This window comes from Elgaria multicarinata, chromosome 6 (assembly GCF_023053635.1).
Source record: "Elgaria multicarinata webbii isolate HBS135686 ecotype San Diego chromosome 6, rElgMul1.1.pri, whole genome shotgun sequence".
Classification (NCBI taxonomy): domain Eukaryota; kingdom Metazoa; phylum Chordata; class Lepidosauria; order Squamata; family Anguidae; genus Elgaria; species Elgaria multicarinata.
The window spans coordinates 7,662,840-7,685,436 of record NC_086176.1 but is presented as its reverse complement, the minus strand read 5'-3'; the positions used below and the strand labels follow the sequence as shown (position 1 = coordinate 7,685,436).

Genomic DNA, 22,597 nt, shown 5'->3' with positions numbered 1-22,597 from the left:
AGGGGATTGAGAGAAACTTTTCGGGGGGACTTGTTAGGTACTCTTAGAGTCTGTAGTGCTCTCTGTGTTTATGGTACTTAAGTTCTGGGAAATTTGAGGATCAGTGTAGTGAGTGGTGTCTTTAGAGTGTGGTGTGCACGTAGTTGAGGTATATCAATCAATACTGATAATAAAGAAAGTTCAAGAGTGATTGTGTGAGAAAAAGGAACGTGCGTACGTGAATGAGTGACAGGATTGTATGAAAGGTTTCAAAAAGGTTTTTAATTGTTTTATTTGAAACAAAGCTTGTGAACTTTTAAAAATAAATTTGGATTGTTTTGTTTTTAAACTACCACAAAAATCCCACGTGTCTGTTTGGCATTTATCATCTAAAGTTTACTCATTTAACACCCACTCTGACAATCATTCACCTAAGCAGATATAACTCACAGCGCATTATTATATATATTAAAATCCTTCTCCAATTTAAACCCCTTTCTCCACATAGTTTGGAGGAAGGTGGTTTTTATCCCTTGCCTCAGGCGTATCAAGCGGTGGTGCTTGGTTTGAGCAGGGAGTAGCCTCGGCCGGGTCTGGTGTTCAGAGCCTGTCTCATGGCATATTAAGTGGTGGCAGCGGTGGGATCTGAAGTAGACTCTGTTCATTTATAAAGATGATAATATAGAAGTAATTTTAAACAGAAGGCTTACTGGTTCGGGGCTGTGGGCTTCATCTCCCCCCCAAAGGTAAAATAATGGCCGGAGTATTAGACTCGCAGGGATTTAGTGGGGGGAAAAGAGGTAGGAGGGAGAGGGGGGGATGGGAAGGAGACAGGGAGGGGGGGCTGTGGGATAGGATTAGGGGGAAAAAGGTTAGAGGGATATTGTGGGTTGGGAGGGAGGGCTTTGAATGGGGTTTTGTGTTTTTATGTATGTGGATGTGAATTGGTGACCACAAGGGATCGGAAAGAATTTGTACAAAGTGAATATGGATAAAAATATAAGATTTACAACACTCAACATCAAAGGACTGGGGGCAGTCATGAAAAGGAGGAGAATTGAACAGCTGTTAAATAAAGAAGGATCTGACATTATCTTTTTGCAGGAAACTCACCAAGCTAAGGATGAGGTAAATGAAGTTCGTTTGAAGTGGTCACTCCATTATGAGAAGTCATTGTGGACCTCTAAAAAAAATGGAGTGGCCATTTTGATTTCTAAAAGGAGTGGATTTATTATGGAGAATATTAAAAAAGATGGGCAAGGTAGATATATTCTGATCAAGGGTCAAATTGAAGGTAAAGCATACACGTTGATTAATGTTTATGTCCCTAATGTGAGGCATAGAGAATTTTTTACTGAACTGTTTAAGGTAATAGAAGAATTTAAAGAAGGATATGTTATTTTAGCTGGAGATTTTAATATGGTTATGAATAATAGACTGGACAGGTCTAACCGCACGAGTGTTGAAAAGAGGAATAACATTACTATTTTAAATAAAATGATAAAAGAAAAGGATTATGTGGACCGATGGCGTTTACTTCGAGGGGGGAGCCTGGCTTTACTTATTATTCTCCAGTTTATAAATCTTATTCCAGAATAGATCATGTTTTTGTCTCTAAGGAGTTTTCAACAAAGTTGTGTAAAATGGAATTGGGGGTAATTAAAGTATCAGATCATGCCACGGTAAGTTTAGATTTTTCAGTTAAAAAGGATTATAGAGAAGCGTTTAGATGGAAACTGAATACAAGGATCCTTAAAAATGATAAAGTGGTGGAGAAAATGCAGAAGGAATTGTCAGAAATTTGGGAAATTAATGAAAAGGGAGGAACTACAATGAGAGTTGTCTGGGACACCATGAATGTAATACAGGAGGTAAAAAAGTTGAAGATTAAAGCGGGAATATTAACGTTGGATATATTTAAAGCCTTTGATTGTGTGAGTTGGCAAGCATTAAAGATGGTAATAAATAGAATGGGATTTGGAAATAAATTTAAAGCTATAATAGAACAATTATACTCCCATAATACTGCCTCAGTGGTGATTAATGATGGAGTTACGGATAAAATACGACTAGCCAGGGGAACAAGACAAGGATGCCCACTCTTGCCTGTCCTGTTTGTATTGGTCATGGAACTACTGGCAAATGTGTTAAGAGATGATGGGGAGATAGAAGGGATAGGTAGAACTAAAAAAATAAAGTTGAATTTGTTTGCAGATGATACATTGTTAATTGTTAAAAATTTAATGGATAAGATGGGAAGAATTGAACAGCATCTGAAAGATTTTGAAGAAATGACGGGTTTAAGAATAAACTGGTCAAAATCGGAGTTGATGTTTAGTTATACTAAAAAGGAACAGAAGGATTGGGAAGGAAAGGAAGCGGAAATGAGTATTAAAGAACAGATTAAATATTTAGGGGTTAGAATTACAAAAAAAATAGAGAATTTAGAGAAAGAGAATTTAATTAGATTGAAGAAGGAGATTATGGACAGGTTGAATAAATATAAAAGGTTGAATTTGTTATGGTTTGGAAGAATAGCATTAGTAAAAATGAAGATATTAGCTAAGATTAATTTTATTTTTAGGATGCTATCAATAAGAATATTAGAGATAGAGTTAAAAAGCTGGCAGAATATAATAAATAATTATTGTAATGGAGACAAGAAAGCGAGGATAAATAAAAATAAATGGTATTTAAGTAAAAAAAAAGGTGGATTGGGACTCCCGAATATTAAATTATATTATGTTGCCAATAGGCTCAGGCATGTTGTGGAAGCAATTTTAGGAATAGGAGATTTAGAATGGTTGGAAGATAAAACTAAAATCAATCTAGATTGGAATTTGGAAAATATATAATTTTAATGAAGGGGGTAAAAAATGGGCTGAGAGTATAGATAATCCCCTTTTGAAGTTTCATTGGGAAATTTGGAGTAAATACAAAGGGGGGTTGCCTTCGAGTAACTCTCCCTTAACACCGGTAATATTGTTAAAGAATTTCCCTGGGAATTGAAAGAATATTTTGAATAAAATTTTATGGGAGAAAAAAAAAGGAAATTAAGGGACTGGTTAAGAGGAATGAAAACACGTATGGAACTAGAGGAGGTTCTAGGAGAAAAAAAGTTAACTAGCGGGGCTTCCACACACAGTCTTCGGGGCACCCTGAAAGCGCTTCAGGGCACCCCGAAACTCCTAGTGTAGCTACCTGGTCAGAAGAGACGGAGGAAGAAGCGGTGGCGGCGGCGGCGAAAAGTTCCCAGGGCTCGGCGGCTTCCTTGCCACCGAGCCCAACTCCCCGCCGGCCTCCTGCTGCCGGCAAAAGAGCCACCCGGGTTGGAGAGCTCAGCGGAAGAAGGCGGGCTCTTCCTATTCTTTAACAATAGGAGTTTCGGGGCGCCCTGAAGCGTTTTCGAGGCGCCCCGAAGACTGTGTGTGGAAGCCCCCTTGGTTAAATTATTGGCAATTAGAACAATGGACTAAAAATTGGATAAGAGAGGATGGAGAGTGTAGGGAGTTATCACAATTTGAGGAAATAATTATTAAAAAAGAAACTGATAAGGCAGGAAATAAAGGGATAAAAGGTATAATGAGCGAAATTTATAGAATATTGCTTGGGGAAGAGGTGTTGGAATATCCAGGAAAGATGGTGTGGGAGACAGATTTGTAGATACAAATAGGGCAACAGAGTTGGGAAGGATTATGGAGACAAAGAGTGTTAAGAAATATGTCAGTGAGAATAAAAGAGAATTATTATAAAATTATATGGAGGTGGTACTTAACTCCGGTTAGATTAAACAAGATGAATAATCAGCACTCAGCAAATTGTTGGAGAGGTTGTGGGGAGAAAGGAACGTATTTACATATGTGGTGGGAATGTAAATTTGTGAAAAAATTGTGGAAGATGGTGTTTTATGAGATTGAAGAAATTGTTGGAATGAAGCTAGAAGAGACACCAAAAGTAGCTTTACTCTCACTATTGGAAGATCTAAAGTGTAAAAAAGAAACTAAAGAATTGATAACAAATTTGCTGACTGCAGCAAGGTTAATGGTATCTAGGAACTGGAAGATTCAAGGTGATTATCATATAGAAGAATGGTATAAAGAAGTTTGGGATATTGCTATTAATGATAAATTGACATGTTATATTTAAGTAAGAAGAGGTATAGCAAAAGTGAATGAATTTGATGGGATTTGGGAACAGTTCCTAATATTTGTGTTCTCAAAAGGAAGTGGGAAACCACCAGCAGAAGAACTGTTAAGATTTTGGAAACAGGAATGATCCCGTAAGGTGTGGGGAGCACTTGTTGGATTGTCGAATTGTGTTTATGGTTATTAAGTACTATATGTTAAGAATGTCATTTTCAAGTAATTTGTTAAGAATTATGATAGTTTCTTTATGTATGTTTATTGTTGTATTTGTAGATGTTTTATTTAGTATTTCAAAATTAAAAAAATAAATTAAAAAAAATTCACCTAGCAGCTATAACTCACAGCGCATTATTATATATATTAAAACCCTTCTCCGTTTTAAACCCCTTTCTCCACATAGTTTGGAGGAAGGTGGGTATTATCCCTCGCCTCAGGCGTATCAAGCGGTGGTGCTTGGCTTGAGCAGGGAGTAGCCTCGGCCGGGTCTGTTGTTCAGAGCCTGTGTCGTGGCAGGCTCCCTTTCAGACCTTGCCAGTTGAGCACAGCAATGTCGGAACTGAGGATGGCGGGGCCCATGCACCCAGAAATGTAGGCCCATCCCACTACCCACGTTGAAGCCTCTTAAATGCTTGAAGGTGGCAACCATTAGCAAAGCCTGATTTGCTGTGTTTGTGTAAATATAAAATAAAAATAATATCTTCCATACCACTATGAGGCGGTATATAAATGTAATAAATGAATAAATAGATAGCCAGTGTGGTGTAGTGGTTAGAGTTCTGGACTGGGACTCAGAAGATCCGGGTTCTAGTCCCCACTTAACTATGAAGCTAACTGGGTGGTTTCGGGTTGCTGTGAGGATAAAACGGAGAAGAGGAGGATAATGTAAGGCTCATTGGCTTCCTTGGAGGAAAAAGGGTGGGTGGTAAAAGTGATAACAAAGGAATCAAAAATTATATATTAAATATCATTGCATATTATATTTTAAATATAACTGTGATATATCAAATGTGGAATTCAAATATCATTAAATGTCAAATACAGGTTTCCAAAACCTGGTTTGTGCTTACGATGCCTTGGCATGATGTCTGAATGGTCAAACCATAGTTACATTCATCGCTCAGCACCTAGAAAGCTTGCACTACAAAGTTGGGAGTGAACTTATGAAGATGAATGTTGCGACAATACTAGGGTGACCCTATGGAAAGGAGGACCGGGCTCCTATATCTTTAACAGTTATGTAGAAAAGGGAATTTCAGCAGGTGTCATTGGTACGCAGGCAGCACCTGGTGAAATTCCCTCTTCATCACAACAGTTCAAGCTGCAGGAGCCCTGCCCTCTTTTGGATCTGGTCAAGAAGGCAGGGCTTCTGCAGCTTGAACTGTTGTGATGAAGAGGGAATTTCACCAGGTGCTGCCTGCGTACCAATGACACCTGCTGAAATTCCCTTTCCTATACAACTGTTAAGGATACAGGAGCCCGGTCCTCCTTTTCATCTGGTCACCCTAACAAACACTGAAAATAGGCCTGCAACTCCAATTCATGGCTTCCTGTTGCAAATTGCACCCATGCTTCCTCCATCCATTCCCTCATAGGCTTTTGTATGGGCTTTTGCTACACAAAATTTACAAACCTCAAAGACACCTTCGAAGTTCTTGAGTGACGTAGAAGACAAGAATTGGAAGCTGTTGCGTATGTCGTCGCGTCTCTTCCCAGTGTACGGCAGATCAGCTGTGAGCACCAGGGCCTGGAAGCCCAGCGATTCCACCCGCCGCACCAGCTGCTCTGAGAATGTCCTCTTCCGGTGAATATAGAGCTGGAACCACCGTAAACCCGAAGGTGCAGCAGCAACAATTTCTTCCACAGAGCAATTGGAGTAAGTGCTGGCAATGTAGCAGGTTTTCATGGTTTCTGCCGCTTCAGAAAATATGGGGTGGGGTTGGTGGGGAGAAAGGTCTGAGCTCAATGTATTGGCATTTGCCTGTCTTGGGTCTAGAACGAATTCCTGTTGTTTATTTCCAGCAGGGCATCATAGAATCCTAGGATAGTAGAGTTGGAAGGGACCTCTAAGGCATCGAATCCAACCCCCTGCTCAACACAGGAATCCACCCTAAAGCATCCCTGACAGATGGCTGTCCAGCTGCCTCTTGAAGGCCTTCAGTCCTCCATAAAAAGGGAATCCTGAGGAAGAACCTGATTGTCAGCCCATAGATGAAGAGAAAAGCTCAGCTCTAGAAAATACAAACTTCATAAAAAGCAATGTTTCTGAGCGACTGCAAAGTGCATTTCCCATACTGCTGAGAAAAGCTCAGCCCTGGAAAGGAAGAACTTCACACCCCTCTCTTACGTCAGCAATACCGCCCCTTGAAAACACGCCCACAGTACAGTGCATTGAAAATGATGTATGAAAACATATGTTGAAATTTGAGCGATGTGCTTTCGCATGCTGGGAAGAACCAGACATTCCCGGCACCAAAATAATCCACTATAAAGGGGGAAAGAACCGCAATCACAGCAGGACATAGTCGCAGGGCCGGCACTGCCATAGAGGCAGCTCAGGTGGCGGCCTAGAGCGCCAAGCAAAGGAGGGTGCCGAACGGCGCACCTGGAAGCTGCCGGGCACTCTGTTCCAAAGCCGCCGTCCCGGTCGCCCCCCCAACCCCAGCATCCTGGCTTTGAAGACAGCACACAGCCAGAAGCTGCTCCTGGCTTCGAAGCCAGGATGCTGGGGTTGGGGGGCAGGGCGGCGGCTTCAGAATGGCACACCTGGAAGCCACTCAGGGTTTCCTTTCCCTGCCGCCTCTTCTTTCTTATTCCTGCCCCTGCTACTTCCATTTTCACCTCACTCACCCCCCCTACACCTGCCACTGCGTCTGCCTCCCGGCGTGCTGACCCCCGCAGTGACGAAGCAGGAAGTCAGCAGATCGGGTGATAAGACTTCATTTTCTTGCTGCTGAGGTGAGCCTGGCAGGAGAGGTAGAAGCTGGGGTGAAGATGAATTACTATTGGGGTGGGGAACAATGGGGGCGAGTGAGGGTCTGACAATGGGGGCCTGGCGGACACACTCGGGAGTCCTGGTAGGCACCAGATTGCAGACCTCTGCTTTACAGAACCCGGCCTTTCATGTCGTAGACACAGTAAAGGGGAAAGGGAGATTGGAAGACAGCCAGAGCTGGGCCCAACTGCATGCAGCTGGTTATGGTAAGACAAGCCCTGCTCAGGTGAATGTGTAAAGGGACAAGCAGAATGCATGGGCTAGCCCCACCCCACCCCCCTCAATGATGCTGTGCACACTTGGCCACCCTTCCTGGCTGATGTGTGATCTGCTCCGTTGGAAGAGGGTCCACCTTCTACATGCGCAGGGTTTCCTCCACAGGGACAGGAACCCCGACTGACCAGGGTGCTCCTGTCCCTCTCTTGGAGACTCTACACACGTAGGGCAGCCCTCTTCAAACTGAGCTAATAACACATTGGCTGGGGCATGTGTGTCATCAAGGGGGCAGGATGAGCCCCACATGCTCCTGTTTTCCTCTTCATATGTTTGGTGCTCATGGGTGTGCTTGATAGGCAGCTGGGTACAACTCAATGCCACCTTGTACCACCAATTTCTTATTCTTTTCTTCCTTCCTTTCTATTATTTGCATGAATGCCCCACTTGGAGAGTGCCCTGTGAAGTCAAAATGCCTGGACATGCACTGCCCTTATTGATGTGTGGAAGGAGCACTGGGCCTTGTGCAGATGCATCAGGCAGAAATTCATAAGTTGTAGCTGTAGCAAGTGATTGAGAAGCTGCACCGGTAGAATTTCTGCCTGTATTCATCCCCTTCTGCTTAATGATGAATTGAAAGAACAAGGCAATCTGGGGTCTTGACTGCTTATGTGGGGTGGATGTTAAGATGTGTCCCTGATGCTTTTTGGAGCATGAGTGAAAATTTTAAGTGCCTTAACCAAATGGTTGTTGTCGTTTTTCATTTTAGAATAGATAAACTGAGCACTAGGATGGGAAGCAAGCCAGGAGGAATGGTAGAATTAAGGCCAAACTCACCTTTCGCTCGCCTGCCCAACAACATCAATGGTGGTAGGAAAAGACAGAACTAGAACAGCTGCTTCACCCTCCAAAAAGCAGCTGCAGCAGCAGACCAGGGAAAGGCACATCATGGCATTCGTTATCCCCCAGATCATAGCTGTGTACCCCAGGACAACATAGGTTGCATAAGGGGCCTGTTCCCTTTGGAACAGTAGAGGTAGTACATGCAGGAATGTCCAACTTCAAGCCCTCACTAGAGAAGACTGGGAGCTGCGCCCACACAGGGATACCCCGGAGAGAGAAGTGACATCTAGTGGTGTTAGCCTGATGGATTCTCTATGCGAACTTATTCATTACATTTTAAAACCACCCAATAACCTTAGTTCTCAGGGCGGGGGGCTGTACAACTTAAAAACACATACATGAAAACCTGCAAAGAAACAATAGAAGAGCAATAAGAAAGGAAAGGAACCTCTCGTGCAAGCACTAAGTCCTTACTGACTGTTGGAGGGACGCCAGCTTTCGCTGACGTTTTCTTGGCAGGCCTTATAGTGGGGTGGTTTGCCGTTGCCTTCCCCGGCCGTTATTACCTTCCCCCAGCTAACTGGGTACTCATTTTACCGACCTCGGGAAAGCTGAGTCGACCCGAGCCGGCTGCCTGAAACCAGCTTCTGCTGGGATCGAACTCAGGCTGTGGGGAGAGTTTCAGCTGCAGAAACTGCTGCTTTACCGCTCTGCGCCACACGAGCCCGATAAAAATAAAATAAAAATAATATAAAAACAGCAGCATGGGTAAAATGGTGCAAAGCATAGGTGTGTGCAACACATTTCATTTTCCCTGCACCCAGGGATTTTTTTAAAAAGGTGAACATTTATTGAATGCTCAGTCATAGAGGGCATAATTTTTATTCAGTTATTTATTAAACACTGTAGGCACTGGTGCCCTACTCTGCGTTCAGCTTGCCAGAATTGCAGGAGGGCTGTTGCAGGTGTGTGTGTGTGTGGGGGGAGAATGAAGAGATGCTCCTCAAGCCCCAGGACTGGTGGGGCTTTGTGGTGACACTGGCCAGAGGAGGGGCTTAAAAGGCTATATGAGCCTTTGTGGTCACTCCTCCTGGCCTCTTTGAAGTGTGGCTCACTGCAGAGACGCTCCCAGTGAGTGATTCCTTTTCCCTCCTGTTGCTGGGAGGAATGGTACACCGTTGGGGCAGGACAGTGGAGCAGCCAGAGTGCAGCTGGAGGACCATTTCTGCTGCATCTGGATCCCCCTCTGGAACCCTAGTCAGTGGACCCCCAATTCTGCTCTTATTGCTTGAGACATTAGGGTGTGCCTGGGCACACCCAGCACACCCACTTGCACACCCCTATGGTGCAAAGATGTAAAAATACTAAAATGGTTCCTAACATTCCTGGAGGGGAAAAGGATCTTCAACTGGTCCAAAAAGAGCATAACGTAGGTGCCAGGTGAGCCTCTCTGGGGAGAAGATTCTACAGATGGGGCACCACCACTGAAAAGGCCATCTCTCCTATAGCCACCCGCCTCTCCTTATTTGCTGGGGACACCAGGAGAAGGGCCTCAGCTGATGACCTTATGGGCCAGGTAGGTAAATATGAGACCAGGGGCGGATCCGCACGTCGGCCCCAGAGCGCATTTATGCGACTCTAGGGCACCCCAGAAACGATAGTCTGTACTTGCCTGTAAAAAGAAACTAGGAAGAGATGGAGCCGCCGCCGCCGCTGCCGCCGCCGCCCAGCTCTCCCCTGCCGGCTCCTCGACCGGGACGGAGAGCTCGGCAGAAGAAGGTTGGGTGGACAGCGGAAGAAGCTCTCTACCCCCGCCTTCTTCAAAAATTGCTCTCCGAGCCGGCCGGGGAGAGCTGGGTGGTGGCGGCGTCAGCGGCGTCTCCGTCTCTTCCTATTTTCTTTTTACAGGCAAGTACAGACTATCGTTTCTGGGGTGCCCTAGAGTCGCATAAATGCGCTCTGGGACTGACGTGCGGATCCGCCCCTGGTGCTCTTTCAGGTAACTTGGCTTTAAAAGTGAAAATGAGCACTTTGAACTGGGACCAGATATGGACTGATAGCCAGCGCAGATGGTGAAGTATCAGCATCTTGTGATCCAACTTGGCCATTAACTTGCCACCCTGTTTTGGACTCGCTTGTTTCTGGGCCATTTTCAAAAGCAGCTCCACATCTAACACACTGCAATACTCCAAACTGGAAGGCAGTTCAGCTGGTTTCATGGCAGAAGGAGAAAATGGCAGGGTTTGCGTGTGCGCATGTGCAAAGAGTCTCATTCTATATTTACAACAGTTCTGTATTTATTTTATACCCCCTAATTACCCCATGAACCAGCCACAGTTGCAGACCAGACACCACCTGAAGTTCCTACTATAAATTAAAATCTTCCTTCCTTCCTTCCTTCCATCCATCCATGACATACCTCTAGCCGTACTTTGCTCTCCATCAGGGCAAGCCAGCTTGTGGAAGCCAGTGGGAGCAATCCCCACAGGGAAGCTGATCTCATTGCCGAGGATCGTGGTCTTGGTCTCCATGGCAGACATATCCCGCAGCACGCGTGGCCGGAAGTAGATTCTGTGGGAGGAAATAGATGGTGAGTGGGAGCCAGGACTTCTGTCGAAACGCAAAGGAGCTCCAAAGGAAATTCATCTATGGAAATTCATCAGGTTCTCCCTCAGGGTTCCCGTTTCATGGGGGACTTACCGTGTTTGGTGGGAGGATTTTTTTAAAGCAAAGTGAAGGGAAAAGACTGTTCAAAACAATCTCTCTTTCTGTCTCTGAATCATCATCACCATCATCTAGCAACAAATCAACCGCATGATGAGTTCTGTTCCATTTGAAAAATGCAAAATTATTGGGGGTGGGGCAGGATCTACACTACTGCTTTATAATGGTATTGAAGTGCACTGACAACTGTTGGGCCCCATGGCACATGCCGCATAACATTTTCACACTGCCTTCAGGGCGTTATATCCTGCTTGGTGTAGATCTAAGACAGAAGAATATAAAATATAACTACAATACAGCATTCAAAAGGAGAAAACTTAAAGGAAAACGCAGGGGTATGTGGAATATGAAGTCTGTACCTTTGCAAAATATCCTTTGCCTTAATAAGTTTATGTGAACTATGTAGTTGTGTGTGTGTTATTTCTAGAGCCTTTGATATATGCAGCTCAATTCCATGCCCCCTCCCCTATATTGAAGGCTGCTGCTCAGCCAGACTGGCATAACATAATTACAATCCAGTGCACTCTCAGGCCTCAGCTAGACCTACCTGGTCTAGCGTGACAGAGGGGTGAAGATCTCACAATATTTTTATCGCAAGATCTCCCTCTCTGTTTACACGCGGCGCGCGAACACCTCGGACGGAGATGTCCGCCCGCCATTTTGGTTTTTTTCCTTAAAGGAGACGAGCACACAAGCGCTCGTGCACAAAAAGTAAGTTGGTGTGCTTTTTTTTTTTACAAGTTTTCCCACTCACCCCACCCCACCCCCGATGGGTGCAGAGCTCTTGAGGAGCTCTGTGCCCAGGTCCTGGTTCCTCGCGAGTAACCGTGACGCCTGCACACACGTTCCGAGACCGTGGAAAAAGTGGGCTCAAAGGGTAGGGCGAGATCCCTGGGAAAGGGAGGGACCATCTCTCCCTGCTCCTGGGATCCCCTGTGCTGATCCTGGGGATTGCCCTGGGATATCACCCCATCTAGCTATGGCCTCAGTAGCAAAACAGAAAGTACAAGAATAGCTGCGGCAGCAAAATACGAAATGGTAATACTGCCAGCTGCTCGCACAGAATCCCTGCAATTCTGATGCCACCTACAAAAAACAACATTGTACGCTGACGACATCCCTACAGTAGCCGGCTATGTAAATCGCCAATCAACCCATTGCAATGGTACAAATGCCACAATAACCTGCAATGCACAAGCATTCCATGATTCTATGGAGGACCAATATGAAGGAGCTAGGAGCCTTCTCTAAGGTCTTCCACAGAAACTACTACACCACACAGCTTTGTCTTTAGAATGATTCACTGGGATCTCTGGAAAGGTATATTTTGAATTCTGTCCTAGCCTGTGCAGGTACTTCATCTACAAATTGCAGCCTCCATCTCTGTACCCACTTTCCTGTGGTAAATGCATGAAGAGACCCTATTTGCTTGGCTTCAATCCCAACAGCACTCCAGAATTATAGTCCAGCCAATACAGAACAGGATTTTATTTGATCTTCTGCCCCATAAACCTAATGAGAACCAAATGAGTCCAGATTTTTATGAATTCAGATTCTGCAGCATTCTGCCTTTTTCTGTGTTTGGTGGATTACGCAGACTTGGAGAACATCTTTTTTAAAGTTCAGAAATTTTGCTCAAATTTTGTCGTAGAAAAATACATCCCCACATCCCAAAAAACCAAACCTGACCCAAAATATGCATTTCCCCCATAGGCTAAATTGTAAAAATGCACATCTTGGGTGAATTTGCACAATTTGGGGGGGATTTGAGCATTTGCGCACATGCAAATTTGTGCAAATTCAGAAACTAAAAAAATCTGATTACTCAGACGGCAGAAAGGTGCCTGATACTCCATGAAACACAGACAGAACATTTTACACAGTCCATACATTGCTAGTATAGGGTGCATAGGATGATTGTTATCTGAGCTAATAAATTCTCTATTAGAGTTCATACAGTGCTTATTACAAACTGCCAATTCCCAATGTGATCACTGTGTAACATTTCGATTCTTGGGCAACTACCGTATTTCTTCGATTGTAAGACGCCATCGATTGTAAGACGCACACTAATTTCAGTACCACCAACAGAAAAAAAGCTTTGATTCTAAGGAATAATAAATGACCCGCGATTCTAAGACGCACCCCGTTTTTAGAGATGTTTATATGGGGAAAAAAGTACGTCTTAGAATCGAAGAAATACAGTAATAAGCCAAAGCCCCTTGGGAACAGAACCTCTGCCTGTGCTGATCACTGGGACAAACTGCTAAGTCATGCTGCAGTCCAGGATAAAAGCTCACTGTTACAGATGGTGCGCATGTGTACACTCACATCTGGGGAGGATGTGGGCAAACATGTCTTCGTCTGCTCACACTTCATCTTCTGGCACATTTGTTCATGGTAGTGGAGACTTTTGGGGGCCCTGTGGGCACATTTGGTAATTCGAGGAACTGTCCTAGGTACCACCACACAATAGCCACACTGCAGAGGAAAGCGTCAGCCTGCAGCTGCGCACCACCTTCAACCCCGTGAATGTCTCTGACCCCCACATGTGGCCCAGAGGCACTTATGGGGAATGAAGGGAGCAGCTGGAGGCCCTCATGTTGCTTTGATGTCATCCCAAGTGCCAATGTGAAATGTGTGTGTGTGCGCGTGTGTGTGTGGGGTGGGTGGGGACAGGGCAAGAAATCGGATGCCAAGAAAGGTGTCCAAGGGTGCACAGGAGCCTGTGGCTGATTATGAGCAGGCGGTGGTGGTGGGGAGGCAGGATGGAGTGCAGTTGAGTGACCGGCAAGTCCATCTTCTAATCCACAGGCATGTGCTTTGGTGGATGGGACTGTGAGGTGGCCATTCTTCCAATTCCATTCGGCTTCATGATGGGAAAAGCTTTAAACTGGTTTTCAAACATAAACCCCTACCCTCTCCATCAGGGGTCACCAATGTGATGCTCACAGACACACTGATACCCACCCGGACCCCTAAGCATGCCCGCCAGTCCCCCTTGTGCTCCCTCCTACTTTCCCCACACAACCCAAATCCCTGCTCGGGATTTCCTCCTTCCTCCCACCACTTCATAAAGCATCAGCCTTAGCTTCCATTTTCCTGGCTTTCTGGAGCTTGAGCCAAACCAAGCCTTAATTCCAGTCTTAAATCAACAGGTGTTTTTTTATCATTGAATTTTCAAAAGGTTGACATTTTCTGTTATAGCAGAAGTGGAACTTGAACCTGGCTAGTCATAAATTAGGGCCTGCCGGCACTGCCATAGAGGCCAGTCAAGTGGCCGCCTAGAGCGCCAAGGTAAGGGGGCACTGAACGCTGCACCCGAAAGTCGCCCTCCCACTCCCAGAGCTGCTCTAGCTGAGCGAGGGCAGCTTCTGGGCGCACTGTTCCGAAGCCGCCCTTCTGCCCCCCCCCCTAGAGTCCCTGGCTTGGCTTCGGCTGGGCGCCCACCCAGCTGAAGCCAAGCCGAGATGCTGGTGTGTGTGTGTGTGTGGATGGCTCCACGTTCTGACTTCTGGCACGCCCAGCCGAAGCCAAGCCGGGATGCTGTGGGGAGGGTGCAGGCGGATGGCTCCACATTCTGACGTCCGGAATGCCTGGAGCCACCTGTCCTGAGAAGCGGCTTAGCAACCAGCCACTTTTCAAATTATCTAAATGGGCTGTGTGCCCAGTTTGGGAACGCTGCCAGGTAACAGCAAACACACCAAATGAAGAGATAAGACTTAACTTGTATTTCTCTGGTCGAGAATAAGCTAAACACCGCTCAAACGTAAATAAACAGAACAGTCTTTCTGTGCTTATGAAGAAGTCAAAGCCCGTCCATAAATCAATCCAGTTGTCATAAAGGGCACGGGAGAGAGGGTCACGAAGGTCCACAAAGCCAGTCTGAGTTCCAAAGGGCAGGAGAGAGTCACAGAATCCAAGAAGTCCGTAGTCCAACCGGTATAGCAGAAACACGACAAGGCCGAGGTTTCAAGGTCCAGAGCTTTCTCAGGCAAACCAGATTAAGTCTGACAAGATCCTGGCCTGCGCACTGTTACTTAAACACCCAAGCCCAGCATCACAGCTGTTCCCGGTTTATCTGGCGTTTAGTAGCAATACGCTTGGATCTGCGTAATGCCTCCTTCTCCGTCCTTTGTTGTTTGAACGATGGCACCGGTAAGATGTTTGTTTGCTCTTCCTCTAAGGCTGAGCTGGAGGGAGCCTCCGCTGGCTGCTGCCCAGCCATGCTGGTACTGGGTCCAGCCTGCGGCTCTTCATCCCCAGACTCCTCATCGTCAGATAACTCACAGTTCATAACACCACCCTCCCAGTCAGAGCTGCTCTAGCAGAGCCCCCACCCCAGTCGACAGCCCCACCCGTCGCCTCGTGTTGCACTTCTGGGTACATCCCGCGAGGCGAGGGAAAGGTAACGTGGCCTCCATCCCCGCCTGTCTCCGCCTACCTGGGGTGGGGGTGGGGGGGTGAAAGCAGCTCACCTTGCCTAGGGCACAAAATAGCCTGGCACTGGCCCTGCCTGCAGAAACTCTGATACAGCTAGGCTGACCAACTGTTCACTTTTTGCTCCCTACTGGAAGGTCCAGGGGGATTTAAAAATATTTTTAAATGATGTCTTTTAACCAGGATGATCAGGGGTCTGGAAACAAAGCCCTATGAAGAGAGACTGAAAGAACTGGGCATGTTTAGCCTGGAGAAGAGAAGATTGAGGGGAGACATGATAGCACTCTTCAAGGACTTGAAATGTTGTCACACAGAGGAGGGCCAGGATCTCTTCTCGATCCTCCCAGAATGCAGGACACGGAATAACGGGCTCAAGTTAAAGGAAGCCAGATTCCAGCTGGACATCAGGAAAAACGTCCTGACTGTTAGAGCAGTACGACAATGGAATCAGTTACCTAGGGAGGTTGTGGGCTCTCCCACACTAGAGGCCTTCAAGAGGCAGCTGGACAACCAATTGTCAGGGATGCTTTAGGGTGGATTCCTGCATTGAGCAGGGGGTTGGACTCGATGGCCTTGTAGGCTCCTTCCAACTCTGCTATTCTATGATTCTATGATTCTATGTCCAGGAAAATTCCGGGGAAATCCCGATGTCCCAGCTTCTCCCAGAAGTCTCGCGTCTTGTGAGACTTCTGGGATGAAGGGTCTGACGTCTCACGAGATGACAGAACCTCATTCCAGAAGTCTTGTGAGATGCGAGACTTACGGGAGAGACAGAGGACCTGCCGCTCATTCACTGCTCACTCACTCTTGGACGCTAGTGAGTAACATGGCTGCCTGGCGCTCTGTTCTGCTGAAACCTGATGGAGAGGGGAGGGATTTATGTTTGAAAACCAGTTTAAGGCATTTCCCATTGTCTTTCAACTTCCAGAAAGATGTTCAGGCTCTGACTGTCAACTTTCTGAATTGTCTGGCAGCCACCAAGAATACTTCTCTAGGTACCTTTGGTACACAAATGCCAGATGTTTCCAGCTGATCCTCAGAGCTGCAATCCCATGTACTTTTATCTGGAAGTAAGCTTTATTGAAACCAATGGGACTTATTTCTGAGTTTTCTTTGGCCATTTTTCTTTGGGCCAAGCATTACATTCTCTGAATGGGATTTCTGTTCTCTACATACTGAAGCAGTGAAAATTCAGGAGATATTGTCTAGCATTGTGATAGTTTCTCATTGGTAAACCAGATGTTGAAACAAGCTAAGAGGTGCTAGTGAGAAGTGACTGCAACAAGCCTTTAGTCCATTTTGTCCCATGGCTAACTTTTGCAAGTTAATATTTTATACTCTTTTTGAATGCTAGGCTGTTATTTTAATAATGTTTTAGTTTTATATGTTTTATATATGACCTGCAGCGTCGGCCTTTTTGTTGTTGTTGTTGTTAAAGGGGCCACGTGCGCCCCGAAGACTCCGGAGAAGGTAAGTGGTTTTTTTTACTTAAGTCCCCCCATCCGCTCCTGATCCCCTCCCATGCCTCCTGCCCACTCTTTCCCCACCCTCCCTCCCTGTCCCCGATCTGTGCCGCGCTCCGCCATCCCTCCCCGATCTGTGCCACCCTCCGCCCTCCCTCCCCGTCCCCGATCTGTGTCGCCCTCCGCCCTCTCTCCTCGTCCCCGATCTGTGCTGCCCTCCGCCATCCCTCCCCATTCCCGATCTGTGCCGCACTCCACCATCCCTCCCCGATCTGTGCCACCCTCCGCCATCCCCCTCTTCTGCCGGTCTGGCCTTCCCCCCCTATCTCACCCCCCGAGATCCCCCTGGCCCGATGGGCACAGCGCTCATATGAGCGCTGTGCCCAGTCTGTGGCTTTTCCCGGCTACTCGCGAGTAAGCGAGTAGCCGCAAAAAGCCACGGACCTTGCTAGACGTTCCGCAGCCCCGGCCTCAGGCCGGGGCTGCGGAAAAGGCGCGCCATAAGCAACTTCGCTTATGGCGTGTTAGGGGAGGTTTTAGCGCGGCCTGACCTCGGATTCCCCTGTGCGTCATCTGGACGCACAGCAGGGAACCCGGGCCTCACAGCGCGCTAAGACCTCATCTAGCAAGGCCCTTAATTGTGAGCTGTAGAATCAGACATGTGACCAAGGACATAATGGGGTGGGCACATCCCCTTGGGGGATGGCCATGTTGGGGTGTCCACCTTTTAGGTTTCCAAAATATGATCACCCTAGTAAAGCTATGAGCGTAGCAACACAGTAGCAACACTTGGCTCACTATTATTATAGCTGGACTGTGCCACACTTTCATGAGATGTGGCAGATAGCATCTACCAAAACTAGAGGAATACAGGTTTTGGTAGATTTCTACCAATTTGGTAGAATTGAGAAAGCCAGTGTGGTGTAGTGGTTAGAGTGTTGGACTAAGAGTCAGGAGAACCGGGTTCTAGTCCTCACTCAGCCATGGAAGCTCACTGGATGACTTTGGGCCAGTCACTGACTCTAAGCCCAACCAACCTCACAGGGTTGTTGTGAGAATAAAATGGAGAAGAGGAGGATTATGTATGCTGCCTTGGATTCCTTGGAAGAAAAACGCTGGGATACAAATGCAATAAATAAACTGATTATGGTAATTGTAATTGCTATCAATTTGGTAGAAATTGGATATGGTAATTGATATTACCATAATAATTTCCATTTTCTAGATCAGATTTCTGTCCTGGTAGGTCAGCCTCTCCGAGATGAGTTTAGTGGTCATTTTTTTTAAAGAAAGTTGTATATAAATAACTCACTTCTAGTGTCTTCAGTGTTATATTTCAATGTGGTCCAACTTGGCCAATATATGGTGCATTGTGAATGTCCGTCCTAACAGGAATGCCAACCATCTGCTCCCTAAAGACTATAATACCTTTTATATGCCAAGAGGTTTTCATCCCGGGTGCAGCATTCATCAGCACCAGCTGCAAAAAACTCCCAGACAGCCTTGGGAAGATGACTTTTAGCATACTCCTCAAAATCAGACAAACAGACCAGGGGCATTTCAGAGCAAAATGAAAGAAACCTGTGAAGGAGAGAGAGAGAGAGAGAGAGAGAGAGAGAGAGAGAGAGAGAGAGGTTAAATATGAGAAGTGCAGACTTCAAATGAGAGTTCTGAAGCAGTCTTAATGGAGAAATGCTTTCTAAAGCTATGAAGGGGATTCCTCTGAGGTGTAGCATCCAAGGGTTGAACAAGATATTTCATACCAAATGAGATCTTCTCAAAACCCCTTGGATTTCAGATGGATTGTTTCAGAAATGTCAATTAAACAGAACTCAGCCGTTTAATTCCTAGAGTTACCTGGAATAGTTATTCTTATATGGATTTATGTACCAGAGGAGGAGACTCGTCAACTTAACAGTCTATTAGCATTCAAGAAAGCTATAAAGACTGATCTCTTCCGGCAGGCCTATCCAGTGGAATTTTAAGATGTTTTTGGAATGTTTTTAGGATGTTTTAACAATGTATATTATATTTTAATTCAGTTTTATGTATTTTTACTGTTGTTCTCCGTCTCGATCAAAATGGAGAAGCGGGCAAGAAATAAAATTATTATTATTATTATTATTATTATTATTATTATTATTATTATTATTACCACTTTTTCACCCAAAAAGGGTTTCAAGAAAAATAAAACCATCACAAGTCAACACCCACCAGATATGAAAAATGCCCCCTGTTCCAACGTGATACCTGAGATGTGGAAAGTATATGCTCAACTTCAATAGGGATTGTGTTTCAAATCTCATACAGAGCATCAAGAATGTTTTCTTCAGTATTGCCTCCTGGGTTTCTCATTTGCCTCCTATTTGCAGGCTGTATCCCAATGATAGAATTTGTTGCCACAATATATGCCTGTTGCCTCTTAGCTTTCACAGTTGATGAAATCTTTTACCCCTTACCTTTCTCCCAAGATTTTTTGCTGCTGAGGCTCTGCTCCTTCCTTCCGCTTCCCTTCCTACTGGGGTAATCGTCTCTTGGTAGTGTTGGATAATGCTAATGTGTCTGTGTGTGTGGTCTTGTTCCCCGCAATGCCTAGTGTCATGGAGGATGCAAAATTTGGTTCAGGCTGGTAGCACAGTTGCTTACAGCGGCAGGTCATAAAACCAGAAACCCTTAGGAAAAGAAGAAAGGGGCTCTAGGACTACTCTTGCAAATGGGAAGCCCTACTAGTGAGAAACTGTTGGAGAATTTCTCCTCCCCCTGGAGAAATGTGGTGAAATCATCCCCCCCCCTATTATCACTGTTAAGGATTCACCATCTTCCCTAAGCAGATGACTTACCCCCTACTTGGTCTTAACCCCCTTTTCTTATTTTTGGCACCTCTCGCCAGCCTCAGCCCATTCTGGGCCTTCACTTTCCTGACCCCATCCTTACAGGTTTGGGCAACTCTATTGTACTCCTCCTTGATAATGTGTCTCTCCTTCCATCGCCCTAGAACAGAAGAGTTGGAAGGGGCCTATAAGGCCATCAAGTCCAACCCCCAGCTCAATGCACGAATCCACCTTAAAGCATCCCTGACAGAGGGCTGTCCAGCTGCCTCTTCAATGCCTCTAGTGTGAGGGAGCCCACAACCTCCCTAGGTAACTGGTTCCATTGTCATACTGCTCTAACTGTCAGGAAGTTTTTCCTGATGTCCAGATGGAATCTGGCTTCCTGTAACTTGAGCCCATTATTCCATGTCCTGCACTCTGGGATTTGAAGAGTGCTCTCATGTCTCCCCTCAATCTTCTCTGCTCCAGGCTAAACATGCCCAGTTCCTTCAGTCTCTCCTCATAGGGCTTTGTTTCCAAACCCCTGATCATCCTGGTTGCCCTCCTCTGAACACGCTCCAGCTTCTCTGCATCCTTCTTGCATTGTGGTGCCCAGAACTGGACAAGCTCCCTGCATAGTCACATCAATACAGATGAACATCAGTCCATAGACTCTTGTCAGGAAGCCCATGACTCAGTTGATGAGGCTTGGGCATGGGGCTCCCAGTAAGCACACTTTGACCACAGGAGTAGGGGTGATAGCAAGAGGCACCACTGAAAAGGCAATCAGCACAGATTAGCCTCAGAACAAATATAGACGAGTTCAGCAGATTGCTCAGGCTTGGCAAGCAACTGCCCCTCCCAAATCCCAAACACCCCTCAAGAATCCAGATTCACCCCCCAACGTCCCACACAGGCAGCCAAAGCAGGTGGGGGAAACCGTGCCTCAAGTATGGCTTCCTCAAATGTCTCTCATCTCTCTCCCTACTACATTGCAATATTGCCAGTTGTGTTTTGGGTCAACCTGGGTTTTGTGAAAATGCCTTCCCCAAATTCTCCATTCTAACTAATGGTGCATATTTGGGGGACCATTTCACCAAATATTCTCTGTGTATGTGTGTGTGTGTGTGTGTGTGTGTGTAGGAATTCTCCAACAGTCAAGAAAGGAAATTCTGAGAAATGTTGGCCAGCTAATCCTGAATGAAACTCCATTGTTAGTTCATACTGGTGGATGAAGGAAGCAATGGGCTTAGAGGACAACTGGAAGGAGGAGGGGCAATTGTATGATAAGTATGCACTGTGCAGAACAAGCTTCCATTGGCCAGGAACCTCACACTCAGGAACCTCAAGCTCTCATCCTGCACTGGGGAATGCAACAGGGAACACACTCAACTTCATGGGTCAGCAACAAGCACTCCACTGCAACCACTGTGTTGGATCCAGTCTTCCCATTGATTTCAATGGGTCTACTCTGACTAAGTCCGGTTCCAGCCCATTGACTCTGCTGGTCAAACACTCATGATCCCCTTTTTGCCTTGTGGGATGTCAGCCCTCCCACATGGTGCAGAACAAACAGATGCTGCACCCACAGCCCCACTAAGAGCAGCTCTACAATAAAGACCCACCCATCCCCGCATCCTTACCAGGCTTTCCACATTTATTACGGATTCTTTAGATGGCGACCAGTGTTGACCATGCGATTTGTAACTGAAAACTTCCCTTCTTGGCAATGCCTCATAAAGTTAAATAAAACAGTGCTTTCTAGTGGCACATGATATCCCAAGATAATTTTAAATTGTGCATTCTCTCTGATCTTTTTAAAAGTGAGATTTTAAAAAGAATGAATCACTCACGAAGAGAAGCTCTCTCGCTTAGGGAAGTTACAAGTAATCCAAAAGAGGCACTCACTGATTGAGTAGGTGTGTGCCCACGCCTTGAGCCCCCACACCCAGCTTCAGCACAGCCTTCTTCCCCTTCCCCTGGACTCAAAGGTGATTAGACATGCTGCCTTTATTTATTTATTTATTTATTTATTTATTTATTTATTTATTTATTTATTTATTGCATTTCTATACTGCCCAATAGCCGAAGCTCTCTGGGCAGTTTACAAAATTAAGACAATTCAAAGTATAAAACAACAGTATAAAACCATAATATAAAATACAATATAAAAGCACAACCCAAATAAAAACAGCAGCAATGCAAAAATACAAATTTAAAATACAAATTTAAAACAGTAAGTTCAAATTAATTTATAGACTGTTAAAATATTGGGAGGATAAAAAGGTCTTCACCTGGCGTCTAAAAGAATATAATGTAGGTGCCAGGCGAACCTCCTTAGGGAGCTAATTCCACAGCCCGGGTGCCACAGCAGAGAAGGCCCTCCTCCTGGTAGCCACCTGCCCTTGGGGACATGCCTGCTGCCTGTCCTAGTTCCTTTCTTTCCTGATTTGGGTTTACCTACTCTATTCACTTAACCCCCGCACCCGGTCACAAAATGAACTTACTTTTAATACTGAAGAATGAACAACACCAGCTAATGCACTTTGTCTCAGTGTGGATTTCAAAATGAAGGCAAAAAGCCCCGTATGAGAACAGCTCCTGCTCCTTGATTAGTGTTTTTTTTTGCGGGGGGGGGGGGGGGAGATGACCGTAAGAAATTCAACAAATTACTGCAAGAGATTAAAGCTTAACTTTCCAGTAAACTTTGTACTGTCCGTGCTGTTCTGAATGTGCTCTGATGATGAAACAGTCCTGCCAATCAACACACCAGTTGCACATTTCATTGCTCTAAAAGGTTTAGCTTTGCAGGGAACATAAAAGCCGTGTGCCAGAAAGTAGTCTGGAGGGAGCTGGGCAGGATTGATACTACTGCTTTATAACAGTTTGACAACTGTTGGAGCCTGGGACACCTTCCATGTACTATGTTCACTGCTTGGTATAGACCTGGGCAGGTGCCTTACAATCGTCTCTAAAATCCCAGCAGTA

At 45.7% G+C, this 22,597-nt stretch overlaps 1 protein-coding gene across 3 annotated transcripts in view; it reads right to left on the bottom strand.

Moving 5' to 3' along the window:
- The window catches only part of HAO2 (hydroxyacid oxidase 2), a 42,660-nt gene extending 20,446 nt beyond the window's left edge, over window positions 1-22,214 (bottom strand). The window contains exons 1-5 of one of the 3 annotated variants that reach the window (XM_063128936.1): window positions 22,117-22,214; window positions 19,259-19,391; window positions 18,228-18,380; window positions 10,592-10,743; window positions 5,755-6,038 (exon numbers count right to left, since the gene is read on the bottom strand). In XM_063128936.1, the coding sequence (XP_062985006.1) occupies window positions 5,755-6,038; window positions 10,592-10,743; window positions 18,228-18,358 (567 nt within the window). In that variant the 5' untranslated portion in view covers window positions 18,359-18,380; window positions 19,259-19,391; window positions 22,117-22,214. Of the gene's footprint in view, window positions 1-5,754; window positions 6,039-10,591; window positions 10,744-18,227; window positions 18,381-19,258; window positions 19,392-21,252; window positions 21,272-22,116 lie in introns of those variants that run through there. The other 2 variants (XM_063128935.1, XM_063128934.1) reach the window with 2 other exon arrangements.
- Between the last annotated feature and the right edge of the window lie 383 nt (window positions 22,215-22,597).